The 21,416-nt window shown below is 41.9% G+C and overlaps 1 protein-coding gene across 2 annotated transcripts in view; it reads left to right on the top strand.

The window, feature by feature from the left end:
• Positions 1–19,093, top strand: part of IGF2BP3 (insulin like growth factor 2 mRNA binding protein 3) — a 110,715-nt gene extending 91,622 nt beyond the window's left edge. For both annotated transcript variants that reach the window (XM_080582671.1, XM_080582672.1), the window contains 5 exons: positions 6,448–6,567; positions 10,601–10,675; positions 14,023–14,154; positions 15,429–15,542; positions 16,481–19,093. In XM_080582671.1, the coding sequence (XP_080438797.1) occupies positions 6,448–6,567; positions 10,601–10,675; positions 14,023–14,154; positions 15,429–15,542; positions 16,481–16,582 (543 nt within the window). In that variant the 3' untranslated portion in view covers positions 16,583–19,093. The remainder of the gene's footprint in view (positions 1–6,447; positions 6,568–10,600; positions 10,676–14,022; positions 14,155–15,428; positions 15,543–16,480) is intronic.
• Positions 19,094–21,416: the final 2,323 nt, after the last annotated feature.

The following is a 21,416-nucleotide window of genomic DNA, read 5'->3' as shown; positions in this document are numbered from 1 at the left end:
AGGCTTAGAAAACAGTGATCTGATTCTGCTCCCACTGATGTCTGGCACAAAATCCTATTTACTTCAGTGGGTACAATATTTTAAAGATTTACAGCCTTATCCCAAATGTTGCAATGGATTTACCAACCACATACGTTTGATGGAGCAAGGGGTCTGTGGAGACGCTTAAAAAGATGACTGGGAAAAAAATCATGCTGTTTGGCAGGCTTGTAGAAAAAGACTGAGATTAGTGCTCAAGTTAACATGAGGGACATAAAATAAAACCCATTTCCCCTCACTAGCCCTTCGAAGGGTGGCAACACACCCATACTGGCTGAGGACTAACATATCAGCAGCTTCAGCTGAAAGCAAGAGAGGGGTTCATGGTTCATCTTGGGGAAGAACAGAGGGGGCAAAACTCCATTTAAGACACAAAGACAATGTCAAAACCCAAGACCAATCCCCAGATGTAATGCACAGTCCCAAAATCTCGTTGGTCTGGGTCCTACTTTTCCCTACTACCATCCATCTGAAGAATCATCTCTGATTTTTGAGTGTTTGTTCTTGCCTGTCCACACTTTGGCTGTTATGCAAGTGTGAGAAGATGACAAATGCTGCTTCTTCAGATGTAGCAGGTAAGGGAAATGCTTTCCTTTTCATGCACAGTTTGCAGGACTGATGCACTGGGCCTTGGCAGAAGAAAGTTAAGATAAGCTTATCCCACAGGAAACCTTTGGGGCTGTACAGATCTTTCTAAGTGTGCAAGCAGTTCAGGAAGGTGCAGGAAGAAGAATGAATCTGCAGATTTCCTTGGCTGGGAGTCTTCAGCTTCTAGCTGTGGTGAGGAGTGATAGACCTCACACTGAGGGGCATGGGAGATATCCTAGTGAAGGGAATAACCTCACCCCAGCAGAGGCTCTGGAAACAAAAATAACCATTCTGTGCTGAGCCAGGTTGCTCAGAGTAAACTCTAATGTGTTAGGGAATGGTAGCAGAGAAGTGCTTCTCCTGGAAAAATCTTCTCTAGGGCTGTAGAGTCTGGGTGGAGGGAAGGGACAGTCCTATGGTGCCCGCAGCGCAGGGGCTCCAGGCAAGCAGCAGGTCTTACAGGGTTTAGGATCAGATTAAGCTAAGTCTTGGAAGGAGGTGGGAATTTAAATAGAAATTTAAAAGAAAAAAAAAAGTTGGTGTGGTCTGTTACACTAGGGACAGATAGCAGAGGGCTGGGGCTGGTGTTTGCGGACTTGTAGGAGGTCTGGAAGGAAACACATCTAGTCTGCTAGGGGAAAAAGAGTTGGGCTAGTCTAAGATGTTAGTTACTGGTGTGCAGGAGTTGCTTAGCTTCATCCAGCAGTGAGGACTAACTTACATCTATGTATTAGATTACTGTCTTCAATCATGATTTAAATGAGCAAGTAGGAAATCTGATTTAAGTTGACTTATTTCATTTTACATCAGTACTTCAGTTACCTTTCTGAAAGCCTTAGTGTAGCCTGTAGCACCACAGCTACCTTTTGTTCACATAGTGAATCTTTGTTTAAACAAATATTCAGGTTAGTTTGCTTTTGTTAATATATTTGCTCTATTTTCTGTGTGTTTTTTAAATGAATGGTGCTTTTCTTATTTGCTTGATTAATTTTTTAGACTGATGAAAATTAGAACTTCATTTGGATGGAAATTGGAATCCAATTAATGAACAAAAATGGCATTTAAAATTGTTTTCATTAGTTAAATGTGCTGGATATGGATGAAAAATGCTTATTAAGTCTGTTTTTGTTTAAAGCATGCTGATTTTTGTAGAAACAAAGCAAGTATTAGCAGCTGTTTATGAACCAAATTAATTGTTTCTGGTCAGCATGCTCTTCAAGAATCTGTTTCTTAGAACTAAGAAATCTCAGTTTCCGGAGTTGTTCTTTTTTTATTCTAAGAAGCGAAATTCTCCATCTGAGCAAACCTTCTGGCAGAGTCTGTGTGCCCCACCTATCTGAGACAAAATCTCTCTCAGGTGTGCACAGGCTTCCTGCCCCACCACCCAGAAGTATGCAGGTCAAACCGAATGTAAGCTATTCCATCAACAGCTGAGCTTCCATCAGGTAGCAGGAACGAGCAAAACAAAGACAATCCCCCCATGCTTGTTTTATATTATTTGTACCTATTTACAGGTAGGAAACAACTAGTACTGAGCCCATCTAACAAATATTGCTGGGGCAAAAGAGCTCTTCTGTGCACCACAGACCTCAAAGGCACTTAGAAGTTAAGGTGGACATACGGGCCATATATGTCTTGGAGAGCTTAGATTCATACTTTTAAAGTTGTTTTTCTACGTTTTTATGTGAAGTCAGTTCCCAGGGCTGGTCTTGAACAAACTATTTTGTTATGTGGGTGGAAAATGAAGTTAACTGGGAAACATAGAGTACAAAGAACTCTCCACATGCAGGAGACCTTACTGGTGTCAAAAACTAGTTGATGAGTACTACTGACAATTTCATGATTAATGAACTTCACAACTTCAATAGTGCATGCTACTTTAATCTTTAAACTGAAAAACATTTAGGTTTATAACCATACAGTTAAGGCCTTTCAAATTAAAAAAGATGAAGACCTATCATAAGCTGACTATCTTTAAGAAGTTTTAAAATTCTGGAAAAAAAAAATGATTCATCCTTCTCTAAGGAGGCTGTAAACCTGGCGAAATGATAGGTTCACTAATATTTACAGCGAATTTATCTTACAGTGCTACAGCTCCTGTTAAAGCACAACAAACACGACCTGATAAAGCATCTTTCTCCCTACCCCAATAGCTTGGAAATGGTCTTTTTAGTAGCACGCTTCTTTCAGAAAGAAAACTGTAAGATGAACTGCGGGGTGTTCTCCAGAGTCAAAATGGATGATTATTCTCCAAAACATATGCATTTTAGTCCTTAAATTTTAACTATACATTTAAGGAAGCTGCTTTTGGCCTTGTTATGGGAGTGAATGTGAAGCTCAGATTGCACACATTTGGAAATGAGTTTCCTAAATTTAGTGCCTCTAACATATGTTTAAGATCTAGGAATCTATTTCTGATATAACTCATGCTAGAAGTTCCTGGAAAGCTACATGACTTATGTGGCATGGCATGGAGAAGATTAAATTATAGTTGACTTTTTTCCCCTCCTAAGCTCACCAGAAGCATCTGTGAGATTGATGGGTGGTGCAGTCATTGCATTATGTTTTGATGTGTTTCTTTTGGAAGACAGTCTTCCAGTAAATATAAAATTATTTTTAAATTATTGTGGGTAAGGATGTGAACAGACTATCATAACTCCAAGTTCAATTTATTTGCTCTTGAAGTCTTTGCTATACTTGATTTCTGCCAGAAGAAAAAAAGAAGACCTGTCTTTTTTGATGTTCCTGCTTTAAAACAAATCAAACAGTATTTCTTTTGAGTGGTTAAAAATTGGTGTGGGTGAGGAAATGGACATAATTTCTCTAAATCCTATATTATACTGGAGATGAATTTGGTTACACATGTGTCAATGTACTTCTGCAAACAAGAATATGAAAAATGACGATATGCAATCAGCTCAGTATGGACAAATTCTCCTCCCTTCTCTTATAAACATATATCTTTATTACGCCAAAATGGAGTTGTAACGTTAAGGAACCTCACTCACAATGCATAAATAAATATCAGCAAGTCAAAATTATAAGGATGGATGGGGAGAGAGAACTGCAGTGAGCTGGCTGTAGGGTTGGGAAGGCACGTGTATGTCTTCTGTCTTTCATTGCCTTTGTTGCCCATGTTTCATGTTTAAGGGTGAGGCAGCAGAAAGGAATTCCAGTGGTGAATTGAACCTAGCCAAGAGAGCGGCTGGAAATCAAGCTTTGGGAAGAAGAGGGGAAAACGCTGCTGCAGGCAGATGGGCAACAGAGGGAAGGCAGGAAATATCTGCAAACAAAAGTAATGAAGTTTGCTTCGTTTGTATAGGGGAGAGATGTCTGGAGGTGGATCGAGGTACAAGCTGTGCAACTTCTTGACAACCAGCTCGAGCCGCACGTTTGATCTGTAGCAGCGTTGTATGAGTTAGCTTAAAGTGTAGCTGGAAGAGGGGGGGCTGGATCTGCACGTGGGGAAGAAAAATTTGGCAGAGGACTCCTGCACACTCCTGGTGTGGGGATAACTGAAGGTAGCGGTCACTGCAGAGAGCAACTAAGCTCTCTGTTAAGCTGTCTGGGCTTGGCTGGAAAGAGTCATTGCGCCTACACGCAGCGCAGGTAGTGTGGGTCCTTGCAACAGAACTGGAACAAACAAATGTCTCACCAATTTGTATCCCTTCAGAAACTTTTCCAAAGTGATGACATCAGCCAAGCATCCACGGTAGTGTTTCCAAATTACTGGAAATCTTGCTGGATTCACGATGAAGATGTAAAAGGATTTACTCTGAGTACACTCACAGGATGTTGGTAGTAATAAGAGGAGAAAATGAGTAATCTGCTGGAAAGCGGTTTAACATCTATACCGAAATGACTGCTATCTTTCATTACAAATACGTAGTTTCAGGGCGTAGTTTTTGAGATCACTTTAAACCTTTCTCTAGGCAGATTAAAAGGGCTGCTCCACCTTTTCCCATGCCCCGACCTAGTTACTCTTGCGTCCTCCCTTGCTCCAGGACTGCCATTTGTGTGGCTCTGTGGTTATTCAGGTCAGGGAGCCTCCGCCGGCACCACAAATCAGCCGGAGCCGCAATCCTGCTGGCCCCAAATCGCGGGGAGGAGTGGGGAGGCTGGCTGTGGAGGGCTGGATCCTGTGTCCAGGCAAAACGTGGGCTAAGATCAGTGCGAGCTGCCTGTGAATGCTGCTGTCTCGTACGTGTGGAAACACGGGGTGAGTTGTGTAACGGTTGCAATCACCTAAAGCGACTGGCAGAGTGCGTTTCTATGCTAAATATCCTATTTTGGGGTTTCTTCACCTGGTCTGTGGAGCTGTGCCTGGAATTTTTTCCCCTGAGGTTATGGTTGACTTGTGTTTACCGAAAGAAAGCGGTAAAACTTGGAAACAAGCATTTCGTTCTGATTTGTTTACGGTTAACGCGCTGGGACTTTGCTTCCCCTTGAAAGAAGTTCCTGAGACACTTAAATTAAAGTAGCAATAGGTGGTGGTTGTTGGATTAGAGCAAAATTAGCGGCTTTTTGTGCTGTGTTGCATATAGGGTGTCTATTTCTTAAAGCATTGCAGCAAAGGCTGCTTTGGTGAGGCTCTGCACGTGGGCCTGTCTCCTTACCACGATGCACAGGAGAGCGGAGCGAGCGGGGTTGGTCCCCGTGGTCTGCTGGGTGGGCGCTGGGGCTGGGCTGTGGGGCAGGCACCGAGGGTGCAGGTGTGAAGGTGAAGGTCTTTCCCTCGAAGACCCCTGCAGGAAGAGGGCTCGCTGGCTCTCCTGCAAGGATGAAGGCGCAACAAATTCAGAAACTGTATGCGAGGGCGACTCAGAGGAAGGTATTTTTTTTTCCAATAGAGGTCTTAAATGCCTTCTAGTTCACAGAAAGGGCTTGTGTGAAGTGCTTTTGAGAAGTAATCCTGATGTAAGTGGATGGATTAATGGTACTGCAGTGTAGTGGGTACTCGGAGGTGCTCCGCTAGCCCGAGACGAGCTCTTCAGAAGCTGCTTCTGAGGCTGGTAAAATAGTTACGGTTTAGCGTGGCATATGTAGCCCTGCGGTCTGATCATTGCTATGCAGCACGTAAAGAGGAGCTCGAGTGTTAGATTGTGTTCTCCAGCTGGGGCGTCTGCTTGAAAGCCATAGAAAACCACGGTGGTGCCTGGTCTCCAGTGGGCACAGCGCTTGGGCCCTCTCACTCGTACAAACGCCTCATCTCGCCTTTAATTTACTGGCCTGCTTCGGGCCCGCCGCCAGGACCCCGGCTGTTGCATAATATTACACAGGAGGAACCACTGGCAATTTTCACGCTGGCTATCATTCCAGATTACTCCCACACAAAGGAAATTGTAGCATGTATGTAACTCTGAGGCTTTTTGTGCAGCCCTCAGCACAATCTAAAATTAAAAAAAAAAAAAAAGCTAGGAAAACTAGAAAGAGTTTGGCTGCTCTGACTGTAGCCCGTTCACTTGTGGCAGCCTCATCTGCAGAGTCTTGCATGTGGAAACGCATCAAGACAGTGACAGGTAAGAACGAATGCCTCGTGAAGAAGCAAAGACTCAATGGTTTTTAGAAGAACTTCTAGGCATGAAAACTGCAATTATTTTATAAAAGATGGAAGAATCCTCTTTTGGCTCAAACTGTTCTTTCATGTTCTGTGAATTCAATGATTTCCAGAAAAAAGGCAGACCCTTAATATTCAGACTTCAGAGGGCATCATAAGATCGCTCCCTCATTTCCATGCATGCTTGTTCCATACCAGTTTTCCTGTCAGTCTGATTCATAATGTTCAAAAACATTCACTGCATATTTCCTTTTTCCCCACAGCAACAGCCCGAGTCTGAGACTGTTCATCTGTTCATCCCAGCCTTGGCAGTTGGAGCTATTATTGGCAAGCAGGGACAGCACATCAAACAACTTTCTCGTTTTGCAGGCGCATCTATTAAGGTATTATTACACTGACTAACTTTGTCTATTCCCCACGACACTTCCAGCAAGTTTGTACAAGCCATGTTTTTGTGAATGTCCTCCCCCACTCTATGCTTAGAATGTGATGTGATAAATGGTACATTTGTTTATAAATCATCTTTTAATCTTCCTTGAGACAAGATAATTAGAAGCATGTTTTCAAACGTCTCCTGAGGTGTGAAATATAAGCTGCAAAGAAAGCTACTTTGGTGGTCTCGATTTCTTAGAAACAGACTTAAGTCTTAATGATGCGGTGCTTAAAGGCTTTCTTCTTGCTTTTGGTAAAGTGAAAATTGGTGAGGTAAACTCCCCTCCTAAAAACAACTGCACAGGTGACGTCTCCTGCTGCTGTGACCACTCTCACTTGGCTCTGGATGGACCGGGCAGGGCTGTCAGCCTCTGGTGGCTCCATGGTGAAGCACTTGTGTGTTAAAACCTCTGCTTTAGCCTGAGCTCCTGGCTCAGCCTGCGTTTCAGCAGCGCGATTACCTTGGCACCCTGCTTTTTAACATCGGCCTGCTTGTGTGTCAGCCACCTCAGTGGGGAGGAGAACAAGACGGTTTGCAGAGGCTGACATCGTGGAAGCATAAGTTTGAATCTGAACCAGTTTGCTGAAATCCTTGATTCCTCTGTCTGTAGGGGTTAGTAACAGCGGCAGTTGTAGGGGAGTTGTAGGAAGGCCTTGGGTTTCTGCTAGTAATACCACTGTAACTACAGGTAGCTTTTCTAGGTGCTGGAGCTTTTTTTCTGGAAAAATGGCCAGTTTTGCTATTCTGTGCTGCAAAGATAACGTCTTGGCCTAAGCTATTCAGTGTTCTACCGTGCTGTTTGTAGCTTTATCTGCTGTTAGATTGAAGTTTTCCTGCACAAATTGAACAAGCGTTTTCTCCTTTTTGCTCAGGAGACGTGGCCTCTTCAGTGAGCGCTATGGAGCAGGGATCTGCCGAAGTTCAGGGAGTTCAGGGGCAGGACTTGGCTATGCTGAGTTAAGCTTGGTGAAGCCAGTGAGGCTTGGCTTCTCCTGGAAGGTGTTCATCTAAGTGTGCAGGGCAAAATGTTTAAGGAACCCCAGAGTTGATATTAAGCAGTACAGTAAATATCTGTTATACTGCCTGGGCGGTTTACGTTAGAGCACTAATAGTTATGTTTTTAGTGGGGAAGATGGAATGGAAGGAAGTGCAAGGTGTTGGTGGTTCTTCATGGAATCTGTCTTGCACGGAGGTGTGATGTATCACAACGTGGATTTCTTCCCTCCCTCTCCCTCTCTGGTTTGTATCTAAAGATGAAGTGGTACATGGAAGGGTACTGCCAGGTGAGGAGAAATGCAGAATAACCTGGACATCTGAGAGCCAGTCCAAACTAGTTCGTTAGTTGGTTCTTGGAAGACAGTTTAATGGAAAGGGAGTTCCCTGCATTTCTCACACATCTGGCTAACGGTGGCCTCAGGCTGCTTTTACTAGCTGGCACCCCATCTACCCAACGTGCTTAATGTACCTGCATTAGTTGAAATTAAGCTTGTTAAAGCTCCGGTCTTTTGTTCCTTCAATAAACAGTAAGGTGAGGAAGATTTTTGTGGAAGTAGGATCAAGCCTTAAAAGAACTGCATGGATACAGGATATGCTTGCTAAATCTGGAAGTTGCGGGCTTCGTTTAAGACCATCAATTAGAATAAAAGCACAATTTCAACTGTGATCTGACCAAACAACATGGAGCAGCACTCTTGTTTTTGTGGGAAAACAAGTGTCAAATGTGACAGCTAGTACAAACTGACTTGAAACTTCTAAACTTCCTTTGTGCTGACCGCCTGCCCTTTATCGTATCTTCTGAGCAAAATAATAAATCATGAAGCCAGGAATCTGTGCTTTTAGTGAAGAGCTTGAGGGAGTGCTGCTGGAGTAACTTTTAACTTTCCAAACGAGTAATCGTGGTTTATGGAGGAAGTAAGGCTGTGTGTGCACGATGCTCTGAGCTTGTTTTGAGTGGTGCTGGAGATAGTTACATATGAAAACATTTTACATCCGCATGCATTTTCTTCGTGCTTGTGCTGAGCTTTGTAGATCTGATGAAACTAGTTAGCCACAAAATAAGACGAAATAAACTGCAGATGCACAGGGGCTCTGCGTAAGGCTGTGGCCAGCCCAGTGCTTCAGAGGCGCACGCGGCTGCTGATGGCCTTGGGTTGTGTTCCTGTGTCAGGGGCTGCTGCTTGGTGGCGCAGGCTTGGCATGGGCCTTGTGTAGACAGAATTATTTAGAGCCAGGCAGAGGTTCTCCACCTCACAGCGGAGTGCTGGGACCTTTTGGGAACACTGGCATCTCCTTGCTTATAAAATAATTCCCTCAGTTCCCCTTCCTGTCTTTGAAGGAGCTGGGATGGGCGCTGCTGATTTTGGGTGTATGAAGGTGTCTGGTTGTAACTCAACATATGGAAGACTCCCCCCAAGTTAGGAATGTAAAAGTGTTCTCTCAGAAGTTAAAAACTTACCACTTGAATAATAATTGTACGTATATAGCTTCTCCTCCCAAAAGCAGACAGAATTAACACTGAAGGCTCTTAGATTGTCCCTTCAGACTTGGAAATGCTCCAGTCGGTAGGTACGTGCTTCTCTCATAGCCCTCGGCAAGGTGTTGCTCCAGCTGTGGAGAACAGGCCATCCCAAGAGGAGAGCAAAGCAAGAAATGTCCCAGAACACTTAAATATGCATAAGATGCAAAGATATAATGAAGACTTGATGGAAAACTTTTTTCCTAAAATTTCAATGAAGAAGCAGACTTTCAGTAAGAAAAAATGAGTTAACTGAAAGGCAAACTATAACATCCATCTTACTGGAAAGGAAATTGGTAGGCGAAGCTCTGCTCAGTCAGCTGACTCCAAATGTGCCTTAAAATTTTACCCCTGTAAAATTCCTGCGTTCCAAAGAGTGAATGTATTTATCCTGTGCTTGCCCTTACCGCAATGCCCCATCCTGGTGTTTTAGTAAATGTACTGTTGTAAAGTGAACGTGTATTTTTAGCTATAGCCGATTGCAATGCAGAAATGGTATGAAAAATAAATATGCAAACCAGATAACTAGCATGTAATATATTCTCCATCTTAGGATACAATATGAATAATTATATAAACTTTGGTTAGCAAAATTCTTTAGTGAAAATGATGCATGGTGACTGGTAATTTGTCTGAAATAAACTACAGCTGTTAAATATGAATAACATCCCCATGCCAACAGCTAAGATGAAATCCTGTAGTGTTTAAAATATTGCCCATTCAACAGCAGCTCTGTAATACTAGACGCAACAATGGAAATGTCAGTTGTGATAAACAAAAGATTCATCCAGAATGTCAGAGGCTAGTTTGAATTATTTAATGTCAATGGAGTCTGAGAACAACACCCACAGAAATCTTACTTTTGTGGTGACATGAACTGCTAAAGGCCCTGCAGGCGTCTCTGTCTCAGCTCTGGTGGAGCTTAATTTTTATTTGGGTCACACAAATGTCTGGAGATAGAAAACCCTTGGAAACTGTGAACTCATTGTCCAGTGCGGAGGAATGTTTTGGACCTGATTAGTTACAACAGTAAAGTGATCTTCTGCTCTCAGGGGGACAGATGCAAACTTCTGCTAATGAGCAAAACTCATTAGACTATTTAAGTTAGCAGGCAAGGATAAGAATCTCAGCCTATTAACCATACTTTTCTTTTTGAAGGCTACATGTTTTGCATCCCTCACAGCCACATGAAAATTGCTTGTGGGATTTTGCCATATGCGGACAAGTAGTTATGCCTTTAATTTTCAGGAGTAAGCTTGCTTATGGTTTAGCCAATTTCTCCACATTTCATTACAGCTAATTAATGCACTTTAAAGAGAACAAACCCGTCATGACTGAAGTGTAATGCTGCTGCAGTAATGAATAACTTTTCGCTCTTGAACAGAATGTGAGACTGAAATGGGGAGGAGGTGGCTTTAAATGATTCCTTCAAAAGACAGCTACCAAAAGCTATGTTTATCCATTCCAGATTGCCCCTGCTGAAGGACCAGATGCCAAGCTGAGAATGGTTATCATCACTGGACCTCCAGAAGCTCAGTTTAAGGTATACCATATAAAAACTTGTCAATCTGTAGTGGCCTTTGTGCTGCAAGGGACAATAGCGAAATCTAACTGCTCAGTTCAAACTGAAGTGTATTCAGAAATTTAGTCAATCTTCTCTTTTTGCTTTCCTTTTGCTGAAATGCATATGAAATGCATACTCATGAATATATGAGTACCATCAGGGGCTATGTTCTGGTCATCTGCAAACTGGCAGCAGTTTCATGCAAGTTAAAATCAAGTCTAGAGTGTCAGTATGACCATACTGCGTTCCTGATTCTCCATTTTTAGCTAAGAGTGCAACAGTTGAGTCGTTCTAGCCTGTCTTAATACCTGCGATAGTGCAGTGTATTTAATTGTTATAACAAGATGAGACTGAGTCTCCCCAGGTTACTGTTGCATGCTGACTGGAAAGTGCTTTTTGGGTGGCTCTGCAGATAAAGGCAAGGGTTGTAATTGTATTTACACTACAGTTGCACGGAGATACTCCAAGACTATTATCCCATTTGTGTTCAAATTGAGTTGTGGAGTGGCCTTCTGCCTTAAGTGCCAAGGGCTAAATCTAGTTACCGCCAAAAGGAGTTGACCACGGTAAGAGTGGTGCAGATGGCTCAGTGCAGCAGCCCAGCCTCATCGCAGATGAGGCCCAGAGCAGGTAGGAAGTCACCTGAGAGTTCATGTCCTGGCATTGCTCTCTTGCCTGTTCTTGTTTTTGGCTTTGTATTTTTGCTTCAGGGCATCTTGCAGGAAGAAGGTACACAAACTTCAGGCATATCTAGAATCAGTTTCATGAATGCCTTCAGGAGTTTTGGAGAAATATCAGGGCAGGTATTTTACAGGCGTAATAGTGATCTGGATGCATTTGGGATTGTTGCTCAGTTTCTTCCACACAGATTTGAAAAGCTAGTGAGTGCAAAGCATAACTTAGACGCTCTGCCTCCTGGAGGTTTTCTGTGAACATGTAGGCTTGGTCACATGGCTTTCTCCACATATGAAGCATTTTCATGACCTGGGATCAGCACAAGGTTGGAATTTTGAGTACCTTTTCTGTCAGATATCAGCCAACCCTTGAGTAGCAGTCCCAAGTAGATTTGGGTGCCCCTTATCCTGACTTTCATGTAGGCAAAGGCTTGTCCGTAGGCTTCCTCCACAATGTTGGCTTGGAGTACCACAGGGCTCTTCTGCCAACTTTTCTCCCCAGCCTGGACCCTTTGCAGAAAGTCTCCCTTCTCTGCACCCCCTGCTTGGGCTAAAACCACATCCAATTAAGCATCAGTTACTTCTCTACACGTAGGCTTCTGCTTGCATGTGTAGATCACTGTACTATCCAGTGATCCTGAGAATGCTGGCCTTGAGAAGGTGAGGGACTATCCCTTAGGTCTTCCATCACTCCAGCCCCCATAGCTCTTTACTACTCTTTGAGCAATGCCCTCTTGCTGGGGATAGGCGGAGTTCAGTCCTTTCTTTTATCACCACTGTTAACCTGAAGGAGGCCAGGCCAGGCCCAAGCTTCAGCACTGCTGTCCTTCAGCTCCGTGTGTCTTCTCCATCTCTGAGCACAGACTCTTGTTACACAACAAGAATGCAGTCTGGGCGCACAGCAATTTGAAGAGGGAATGGTTGCTGCTCAGATGAGTAGTAACCAGCTCTCGGAGAGGCCGTGTCAGCGCAGAGCCTGTGAGTTTGGCATCCTTTCCCTACTACATTGTGTTCTGTTCTGTGATTCATGTCAGTGGTAGCTGCAGTGGCTGCACCCCTTTCTTCCTCAGCTGCAGTAGCCTGAGGACTTTGTGGTATGCGGGACTATTTATTAGCGAGGGAGCTGGAAGAAGGGTGAGAATATGCTGCTGTTTACAGCCTCTGCTGCAGTACTCCCTAGAGTTTAGGCATGCCCAGATGCCAACATTCAGAGGGGATCTCATTGCTTTGGATGTGGGACATGTGCAGCGGAAGTGGAATCGAGTGTAGACAACATATTTCAGCCACTGTTTTACTGCAAAGGACTTGCCAACCCAGTTGTTTCCTTTCTTTAAAGACTCTTTCAACAGCGAGAAGACATTAAATATATTTCTAACACCGCAAATCTTTCTAAAAACAACATCCCACCTTGTTCTATCATTCAGCAGTAATGCACGTGTGCCTTCTTTCCCATAGTGTATCTCCCACCTAGGCCAAAGCTATACATTATAGTTTTTTTTCCAAACTGTTTACATGGAGTCAGACCTACAAAAATACCAAGTACTTTCAGATCCGAGGTCACAAAATGTCTTTCATCTTGCCTATTCTAGAATAGAGTGAACTTGACTAGGCTTGAGGATGTGAGATAAGGTAAGCTGCCACTACTGAACCTAATTATCCATTCACACGGTCTTCTTGAACTTTGTGTTCCACTGCATTCTTGGCCAGCCTGGATGGTGGCTGCACTTAGGGGGTGTGCAGTGACAGGGCTGGTGGGTCTCATTTAAAGGAGGAGAAAAATAACTTGAACTGGGAAGACTTTGTGACCATAGGTTTCTGCTCTTCGCAGAGCATCTCTCTTCAGTACCTCAATAGAATTCATCTTTCGGTGCTTCTAGGATATGAAGAGACGAAACTCCAGTTGTCACTTCTCAGGAATTCACTGATGAATGGCAGGCAATGAGGAAATAAATGCCTTTTAAAGATCAGCGAGATTCAGTGGCTTAGTCTCAGTGGACATCCTTCTTGCTACCTGGCACTTGCATATTCCCCAGAAAAGGCAACTGTGTGCAGGCTGGAGTGATCCTGTTCCCATGGTGCCATTTAGATCTAGACAGCTTTAATTTTCCACTTCAGAAGATCGAGCTAGCTGATTTATTTGTTTTTTTAAACAATATGTTGTAATTGAGTGTAAAACTAAAGAGCTTGCTGTAAGTGAAGTCTTTGTCCCATGACTTTTTTTTTTAGTTTAGCATCTCTTAAAAAAAAAAAAAGGGGGGGGGGGTTCTGAGCCAATTAACTGCATTCTGTGCTTCTGGGTGTAATAAAAAAGCTTCAGCCAGACGGTTCTTCTCTCTACTACTCTTTACCTCTATAGAGATGTAATAGCCTATTTTAAAAGCAACATTTCTACTGAAAAATAGAGTAATAATGATCTTTTTAAAATCGTTCTTTGATTCACTGGTTTGTCATGCAATTTTTAAGGTTGTACAGCACTGCTTCCTAGTTTGGTACAAAGACATACTTTAGGAAAGTAGCTATTGCTAGCTATTGCATTTATTGGGGAAAATGGCTTGTTGGGGTTGTGCATTGAAAACACTGCTTTCTGTAGAATTTCTTTGAAGTTAACTAGATTTCAGTAAGCACATTCTTTAACTGGAAACACTTCTGCAGGCTCAAGGGAGAATCTATGGAAAACTTAAAGAAGAAAATTTCTTTGGACCTAAAGAAGAAGTGAAACTTGAGGCTCATATAAAAGTGCCATCCTATGCTGCTGGTAGAGTTATTGGTAAAGGAGGCAAAACAGTAAGTAGCTAGAATAAAACGTAGTGTTAATCAGTTATGTTTCTTATTTCATTGTATATATACACATAAGACTTTAAAGATTTAGCTAATAACTAATCCTTTGAAGTTACGTTAAAGCTGGTGTTATTTTCTTTGTTGTATTTGTTAAGCTTTCTATTGTCTCAAGAGAATCTCACAGAATGATGTATTTAATTTATAAAGTGGAAAAAAAAAGTTGCAGTCAGATCTGTAGGGTGATTTATTAATAGAAATGTTGTTCTTCCATTATATTCCCACTTAAGACCACTTTCTTTGAACCTTACCTTGTGTCAAATCTGGGGGAAATAGTCACTGACCTCATTTGATTTAAATCAAATCAAATCCAGTGTGTACAAAGGTGGCATTTCTGTCCTGAATTGAGTGAAAGCATAACTTGTAAAGTGGTAGAAAATTAGGACACGTTCAATATGACAAAAACAACAAAGAAAGTGATTTGCTCTGTCTTAACTAATGGCATCCCTTCAGATCAGTTTTTTGCATAAAATAATACAACTGAGATCTTCAGCCCTGCAAGCGTGCTGGTACTCCCGTATTTTCCATATGCTTGTTAATCAGGAGCTAGTTGATATTAGCAAAGAAACGGTTCAGTCTTGGGTCGCTATCGTCGAGTACAATGGGGTCTTGAAGTTGTGTGTCAGGAGGCAACGTGGACTTCCTTATTACTCGCAGTAGTAAGAGATTAAAGGATTAAAATCTTAGAAAAATTGGCTATGCAGAATACTTTTGGATTATATAATGCTATGCATTTCTAAAACAAAAGGAGTGTAAATCGGACAATACAGAAGCTGATGGGCTACTGAAAATAGTTTGGATGCTTCTCATTGTTCTGTTTATCATTCTTCATCTTGTGGAAGCTGTTTTTTATAAATATTTCTACATTGGTTCTTCCTTACATTATACATTGTACGAGTTTTCTGACCTTAGACTTGTAAACTCAATTGCAAACACTGTGGCATCTATCTGCTTTTTTAAGTGGTGTATTTAACACCTTCTGTGTGTTGTATTTGGTCTCTAAAGCACTTCTACAAACCTAGAGAACTTGGTGCTAATTTATGTTAGAGAGACGAGGCTCATCTTGCAAAGTACACTGCTGCATGAAGATGCTTTCTGTAGTGGGTTTCTTTTTTTAGGCATAATTTAGAGGATGTTTCTAAGGCCTGCAGCATGTTTGAGGTTGGCATGTTGTGGGATATTTGGTGGTTCAAGATTATCTGACTTCTTCTATCTATTTATAGGTAAATGAGCTTCAAAACTTGACAAGTGCAGAAGTTGTAGTCCCTCGTGACCAGACACCTGATGAAAATGATCAGGTGGTTGTGAAAATAACTGGTCACTTCTATGCATGCCAGGTAGGACTGGAAATTATGTCTACATTGCCCTGTTGTTCCCATGGTCTGTCTTCTCTGTCCGTGTGCAGAGCCAAGGGATGGAAGACACTTGTTCAGGATACAGAAAGCACTGCTTGCCAGGCTTCTCTAATTGCCTTGCTGAACAAATTTTCCTCGTGCCTATGAGAAAGATTTATAGCAATTTTGTGCTCTCAAATACATAAAACAATCTTCTTTCAAGTGTCCTATTGACGTGTTTAGGCTCTGGCACTGTTAAAACTTTCAAAGCAAAAGAAAACCCAGGTTGTGATGGGACTGAAGGTGCAGATGAAAGAGGGGTGGGGTGTAAGCCATCTCGTAGAACCTGGCAAGAAATGCACATATATGTACCATCTGTCCATGTCTCCTGATCTGTTGATTTAATGCCATAAAGAAAAGGATTACAAGACTCCTTCCGTCACCGAACTTGTAGTTCAGATTGATTCCTTTGTCATGTTGCTGCAGGTGCCTTGTAGTTTAGAAATGAGATGGGGAAGGCTGGTGAGTTCTGTAAAACGTAAAACCTCCTGGAATCTGTGTATGGAAAAATTAGTTCGCTCTCCAATGAAGCAGCGGTTCCTATAAATAAAAAATAGTATCTCCAGGGAATAAAATTAAATTAGGCTGAAACTTCAGTTAGTCTTGTTGGTAGTCATCTTCCTATGCTCATGCTTTGTATATTACAGATGGAAAAACTGACTGTGCAGGTAGTTGTTGCAGGTGGAAAAAGTAGAGAAGTTTAAAATAAGTTGTGCTTTGGGACTACATTATGACTAACCAGAGTGTATTTTATCTAGTGAGTAATCAGTGAGTAGTAGGGACTTAGTTATTCCATGTTTTCTGTATCCCAGTAGCATCTACAGAGTCTGTTATAAGCAGCATGGCATCATCATGCGTTGTTTCTTCTTTATATCCTTCAGCTTGCTCAGAGAAAAATTCAGGAAATACTGGCTCAGGTAAGAAGGCAGCAGCAACAGCAAAAAACATTGCAAAGCGGACAGCCTCAGCCAAGACGGAAATAAAGGTTTAGGAAATGGCCCATCAGAGACAGATGCCAGACCAAAGACAGACTGTGCAACAGAGAGACGGGTGGTGAGCACCTGTTGAAGTTATATGCAGAAGATCCACCAAGCCAATCACCTGTTCGAGGACCAGGCAACCGTTGAACGCTGTCTCTGAGAATGTATTCTTTAGGCTCTCTCAAACTTTTGAAACCCAGCTTTAAAATAAGGACCCCTTCACTTCCCTTTTGTTCTATTCTCACAATTTAACATAAACTCGTTAGTCTTTTTTATTGTTCTTATTATTCCCCAACAATTTTAGAACTTGGTTTAATGAAGCTTTCTCTTCTGAGTTCACTGGTTAAAAAAAAAAAGAAAAAAGGAAAAAAAGAAAAGGCATTGCTCTCATAGGTCCAGTTGTAAAAGAAGAAACACATTTGGAGGGTGGGATTGTGGGTGGGCTAGGGTTAGAGCAAGGGTATCGACAAGAGTTTAAGTGTTAGTCCCAACGTTGAAACAAGTGGCATTTTTTAAAAAGAATTTGGTTGCATTTTTACATAACACTGCCATGAATAACCTAAGGGAAGTGTTGAATGGTGTTGGCCAGGGCATAAAAAGATAAATATGCATTTTACTAAACTACCTCAGGCATTTAGTACCTCAATGAGAAATTGTTCCTTTTTTGCTTTTTTTTGGTATTTTGTATACTTTATAAAGCTAATAGTTCTTGAGCATTTTATTTTTTTAAAAAAAATTAAAATTTGATCAGCCACCAGCCAGGAGTACTACAGACTTATCGGGGAAAATATAGTAGAGCACTTCTAGCTGCTGGCTGATGGGAGTAAGGTGGGTAAAAAAAACATAGCCTCAGATTTTCTGAGGGCTTCAACACCATCATTTGTTTAAAAAAAAAATTCAGTGAATGTTCAAAAGATAGTGAATGATGCCAACATTCTGATAGCAGCAATGCCGTTTAGTTTTCTTTTAAGATGGGATGAAAAAGTTTGTGACGGTACTTTTTTGGGAACAGGACAAGGAAGTGATGGCAAGAGGCTGGGGTTGGGGGAAAAATTTAGAAGGCTGCAAGAGGCTGAATTTTTTTTTGTGCTACTTGATTGAATGCATGAACCCTTTGTGCCTTTGACCATCACTACCTAATAATGCTACATTTAACCATTTGCAGCCCATTTGGACTTTGCCATTTTGTTCAAAGAGCAAGCTTCATCTTCAGTTTGATAGAACACTCGATCTGCTAGAGCGTATTTGAGGCCGCAGGGGTCTCTGCTGTCTGCAGATCACATCATACTGCTTTCAGTTACCACGATGGGGGAAGGTCAAACAGTGTTTGATCACGTTGAAAGATAATGAAAGGCTAAGTTTACATATCCAGCCGCTGTTATGGGCCACACTAAGCCACTTTGAAGGTTTTGAAAACTATTACAAGAAAAAAAAAAAACAAGCAAAACAACAACCTCTCTAGCCTGGCTTATAATAGATGCAGCAGGATTTATGCACGTTCTGCAACCAACCATTAGAGGAAAAAAATGTCAAAAGGCAGGGATAACAGGAAAGTTACCAAATTTTTTAATTTCCGAATGTAATTTGAATGATGATTGTGGTAATAGTGACACATTCAAGTTTCTACAATAAACTTCAGTCTACCTCAGTTTAAAAAAAAAAAATGTGGCAACACATGGTGCATAAAGACTGCTGTGTGTGTGTGTGTGCGCGTGCGCGCCTGTATGTGTGTGGTCGACAGAGCCATGCTATTACCTCTGAACCTTTTTTTGTGATGTTTTTTGTGCATGAGATGATCAGAATCACCATGCTGCACTGATTTGAGGGGCACAACGAGCAAAAACATTTGTTTCATCATTTTGTTATCTACCTCTTAGGTTCATGTTGAAATAGAGGCATTACTACATAGACTAGATAATTTTCCCAAAGATCATTGTTGTACAGATTAGATAATTTTGAAAATGGTCTGAAGTGTTTTTCCTGCATCTCTTCTTTACTAATTGGTTTAAAAACCACAAACTTATGTTGTAGATTTAGCAAAGAAAAATGAATTTCTTTTCCTTTTTTGACAGTGACCTTCATCTAGCCTTTAGGATAATTTTTTTTTCTTACAATGAATTTAAAATTACTGAAGTATGAAAAGTCATAGCATTTTAATTTTTGTTGAGGCTTAAGTCAGTCTGACATTCCTTTCTTAACATTTGAGAAGGATTTGACTTCATTATTTTCCATAAAAAATTACTTTACAAATAGGCGCTGCATTTACATCTACTGATTTAAATACTGTCATATCTCTTAAATTTCTAGACTTAGTATGGTAAATCATGTTTTTCTTTTCAATTGAGACTTGGTAATTTGGAGTATTTGGGAATAGCTAGAAAGTAAATACTGTAAATGATTTCAATATCCACAAGGTATGGATCATTTTTCATCTGTAATGTGCCCCCCAATGCAGCTCCACTTGCCAGATGCCTCTGAATGGAATAAAGAGTTTAACTCCTATCATCAGATAAAGTTGTGTGGTGTTTTCTTAAACTAATGAGGCATAATGACTGACTGCGCTAAGTATTTGTGGTGCTTTGATCAGGTTGGTTTTCTGTCTGTAGTAATAACCGAGGAGGAATGAACAGTCACCCACAGGCATCCAGCAGCCAGGTTACGATGTCTGCGCTTTCCAGTACAAGCAGTGACTTCTGTGGCTTGTAATTCGTCTTCTCCTTTTCATATACCAACACTACGCGGTCTGTACAACAATCCTTAGCTCACGGCTTGTCTCGTGCAGACGAGTTGGGCTGGGTTGCTCTGGAAGGAACGTGTGCTCAAGTCGTGATCAAGGGCAAACGTGAAGGAATCGTTTAACAGGTTTGAAGCGAGATCTGAATTGTAGTCAAAAGCTTTTGGCTGCTTTTGACGCAGTCTTTACTTTGGTGCTCCGTGTGGTGCAGCTGTGGAAGGAACATGGCCTTAGGAGCGTGGATAGGCAGAACCAGCCACAGTGAGCAAATGCGGTAACTTGCATCTTGCTCCTACCACCCTCAAACACCCCCCAGCTGCCAGGGAGGTGGCATCTCCTCTTGATTTAGATACGTAACTGTGAATGCTTTAGGCGGAGTTGGAGGGATTTGGGGAACCGGGGTTGTGTTCACCAATAATATAACTACCATTTAAAGTGGAATGAAAAACCAGGCTTGTTTTCCCAACTCTTGCACCCTCCTACTTGTCCTCACAGCTCACTGAAAGGGACTGACCATTGAAAGGAGGGAGTTGAAGGAATGATGTATGTAGATGACACGCTGTATGGTTCTGCACTTCACAGGGTGCTCCAGCTCATTTTCCCATGCTGATATTGAGAAACCTTCTCAGAACTGGCATCCCTGCCCTTTGAGCAACATAAGTTGAGCCTTCCTCTGTATCGCTGGTGCATTTGTGATAGCTCAACCCCTGACTGTTCTTAAGCATTTGCTTAATCATGATGCTTTTATTCGCTTCTAACCTTCCAAAGCTTTTATTCTTAAGCTGCTATTTCAAAGGCATGCGCTCTTTGTGTTAGCTTCCGTTAAATGAAGCATGTATGCTGTGCAGGACAACACAGTCTCAATGTGGTACTAGGGCACGGGATTTTTAAATGAATGTAAGAAATCATGGGGTAAGCACTCAAGCTGGGCTGTAACAGATGTTAGCTCAATTTATGGATGCAAACACTGCTTGATACCCAAGTTACTCAAATGCAGCACAGGAAATCTTGTAATATGACAAGTTTCGCATTGGAACTTCTTTCTCCTGTTCATCCCATCATCAAGAGGTCCTGCATGCACCTTTCCAAGAGGACTGAATGATGAATCTATAGCTTCCCTGGACCAACTACTTCAATTTTTAAAATAATTTTACACAAGACTCAACTTCATGGAGCTGAACTCAACTCCATGGAGCTGAACCGCCCCAACTGTTTCTCTTTCCAAATGGGCTTAGTGTTGCACAGTGGTGACCAGCCAGACCATCTCTGTTAATTCCAAGGTCCTCAGCAAGTCTGGCTGGTAACCTGGCTGGGGCACTGCAGTAGGGTGGTACAAATTATGGGAGTTTCTTCTAAGTGAGGGGTGAGGAAGTGCTTTTCCTGAGCTGGAAATTCTGATTAATAGCAACCAGTGACTGTTTCAACTAACTCGTTTTCACAATATGCTTTGACAGTAAATTCAGTTACACTTCATATAGTTCAGTGCTTGTTGTCTCATTTTGACTTTTACAGTTGGAAAGGGATGACAGACACAAAAAAAGTCCTTGTCCGTTCCCACAGCAGCCATTCCCTACCCTTTACTGTTCTTTTCTAGACTCTCCTGTTGTTACCATTCTCTTTGAGAGACAGTATGCTGCGTGTAGTTCTGGTTACTAAACGTAAGGTATAGTAGGTACATATAATGGCATGATGCTGTAATGCCGCATCTGCCTCTACTCATCCAGCAGTGCATATCTTCAGTAGCAGCAGCAAAAGGTAAATGATTTCGGGGAATGGTCCACATCTCTTCTGGGAGGTAATGCCAGATACAGAACCTGTCTCTCTATAGGAGAGACAATGTTATCTTTCCTCTCTGTAGGTTACTTATTGTAAAGTATAGTGAAGTGTTTTGCAAAGCTTTTGCAGGTGAGTTTACTGCAACCACCTTTAATTTGTGGTCAAATGTGTTTCATCTGCGTTGTTTAACTGCATTAATAAGTGTTTCTTGTTTAATGTGGAGAACTATCTGCTGCCTTCTATCAGAAAGCAGATGAATTCAGAGGCAGTTTTTCCTGAAAGAAGAGGCCAGATACAGGAGGGTAACATAACCAGGCTGAAATGAGG

The sequence above is a fragment of the Anser brachyrhynchus genome, assembly GCF_964034855.1.
Source record: "Anser brachyrhynchus genome assembly, chromosome: 2".
NCBI classification, from domain to species: Eukaryota; Metazoa; Chordata; class Aves; order Anseriformes; family Anatidae; genus Anser; species Anser brachyrhynchus.
Note: the sequence above shows the minus strand (reverse complement) of the source record. Positions and strands in the feature narration are given on the sequence as shown.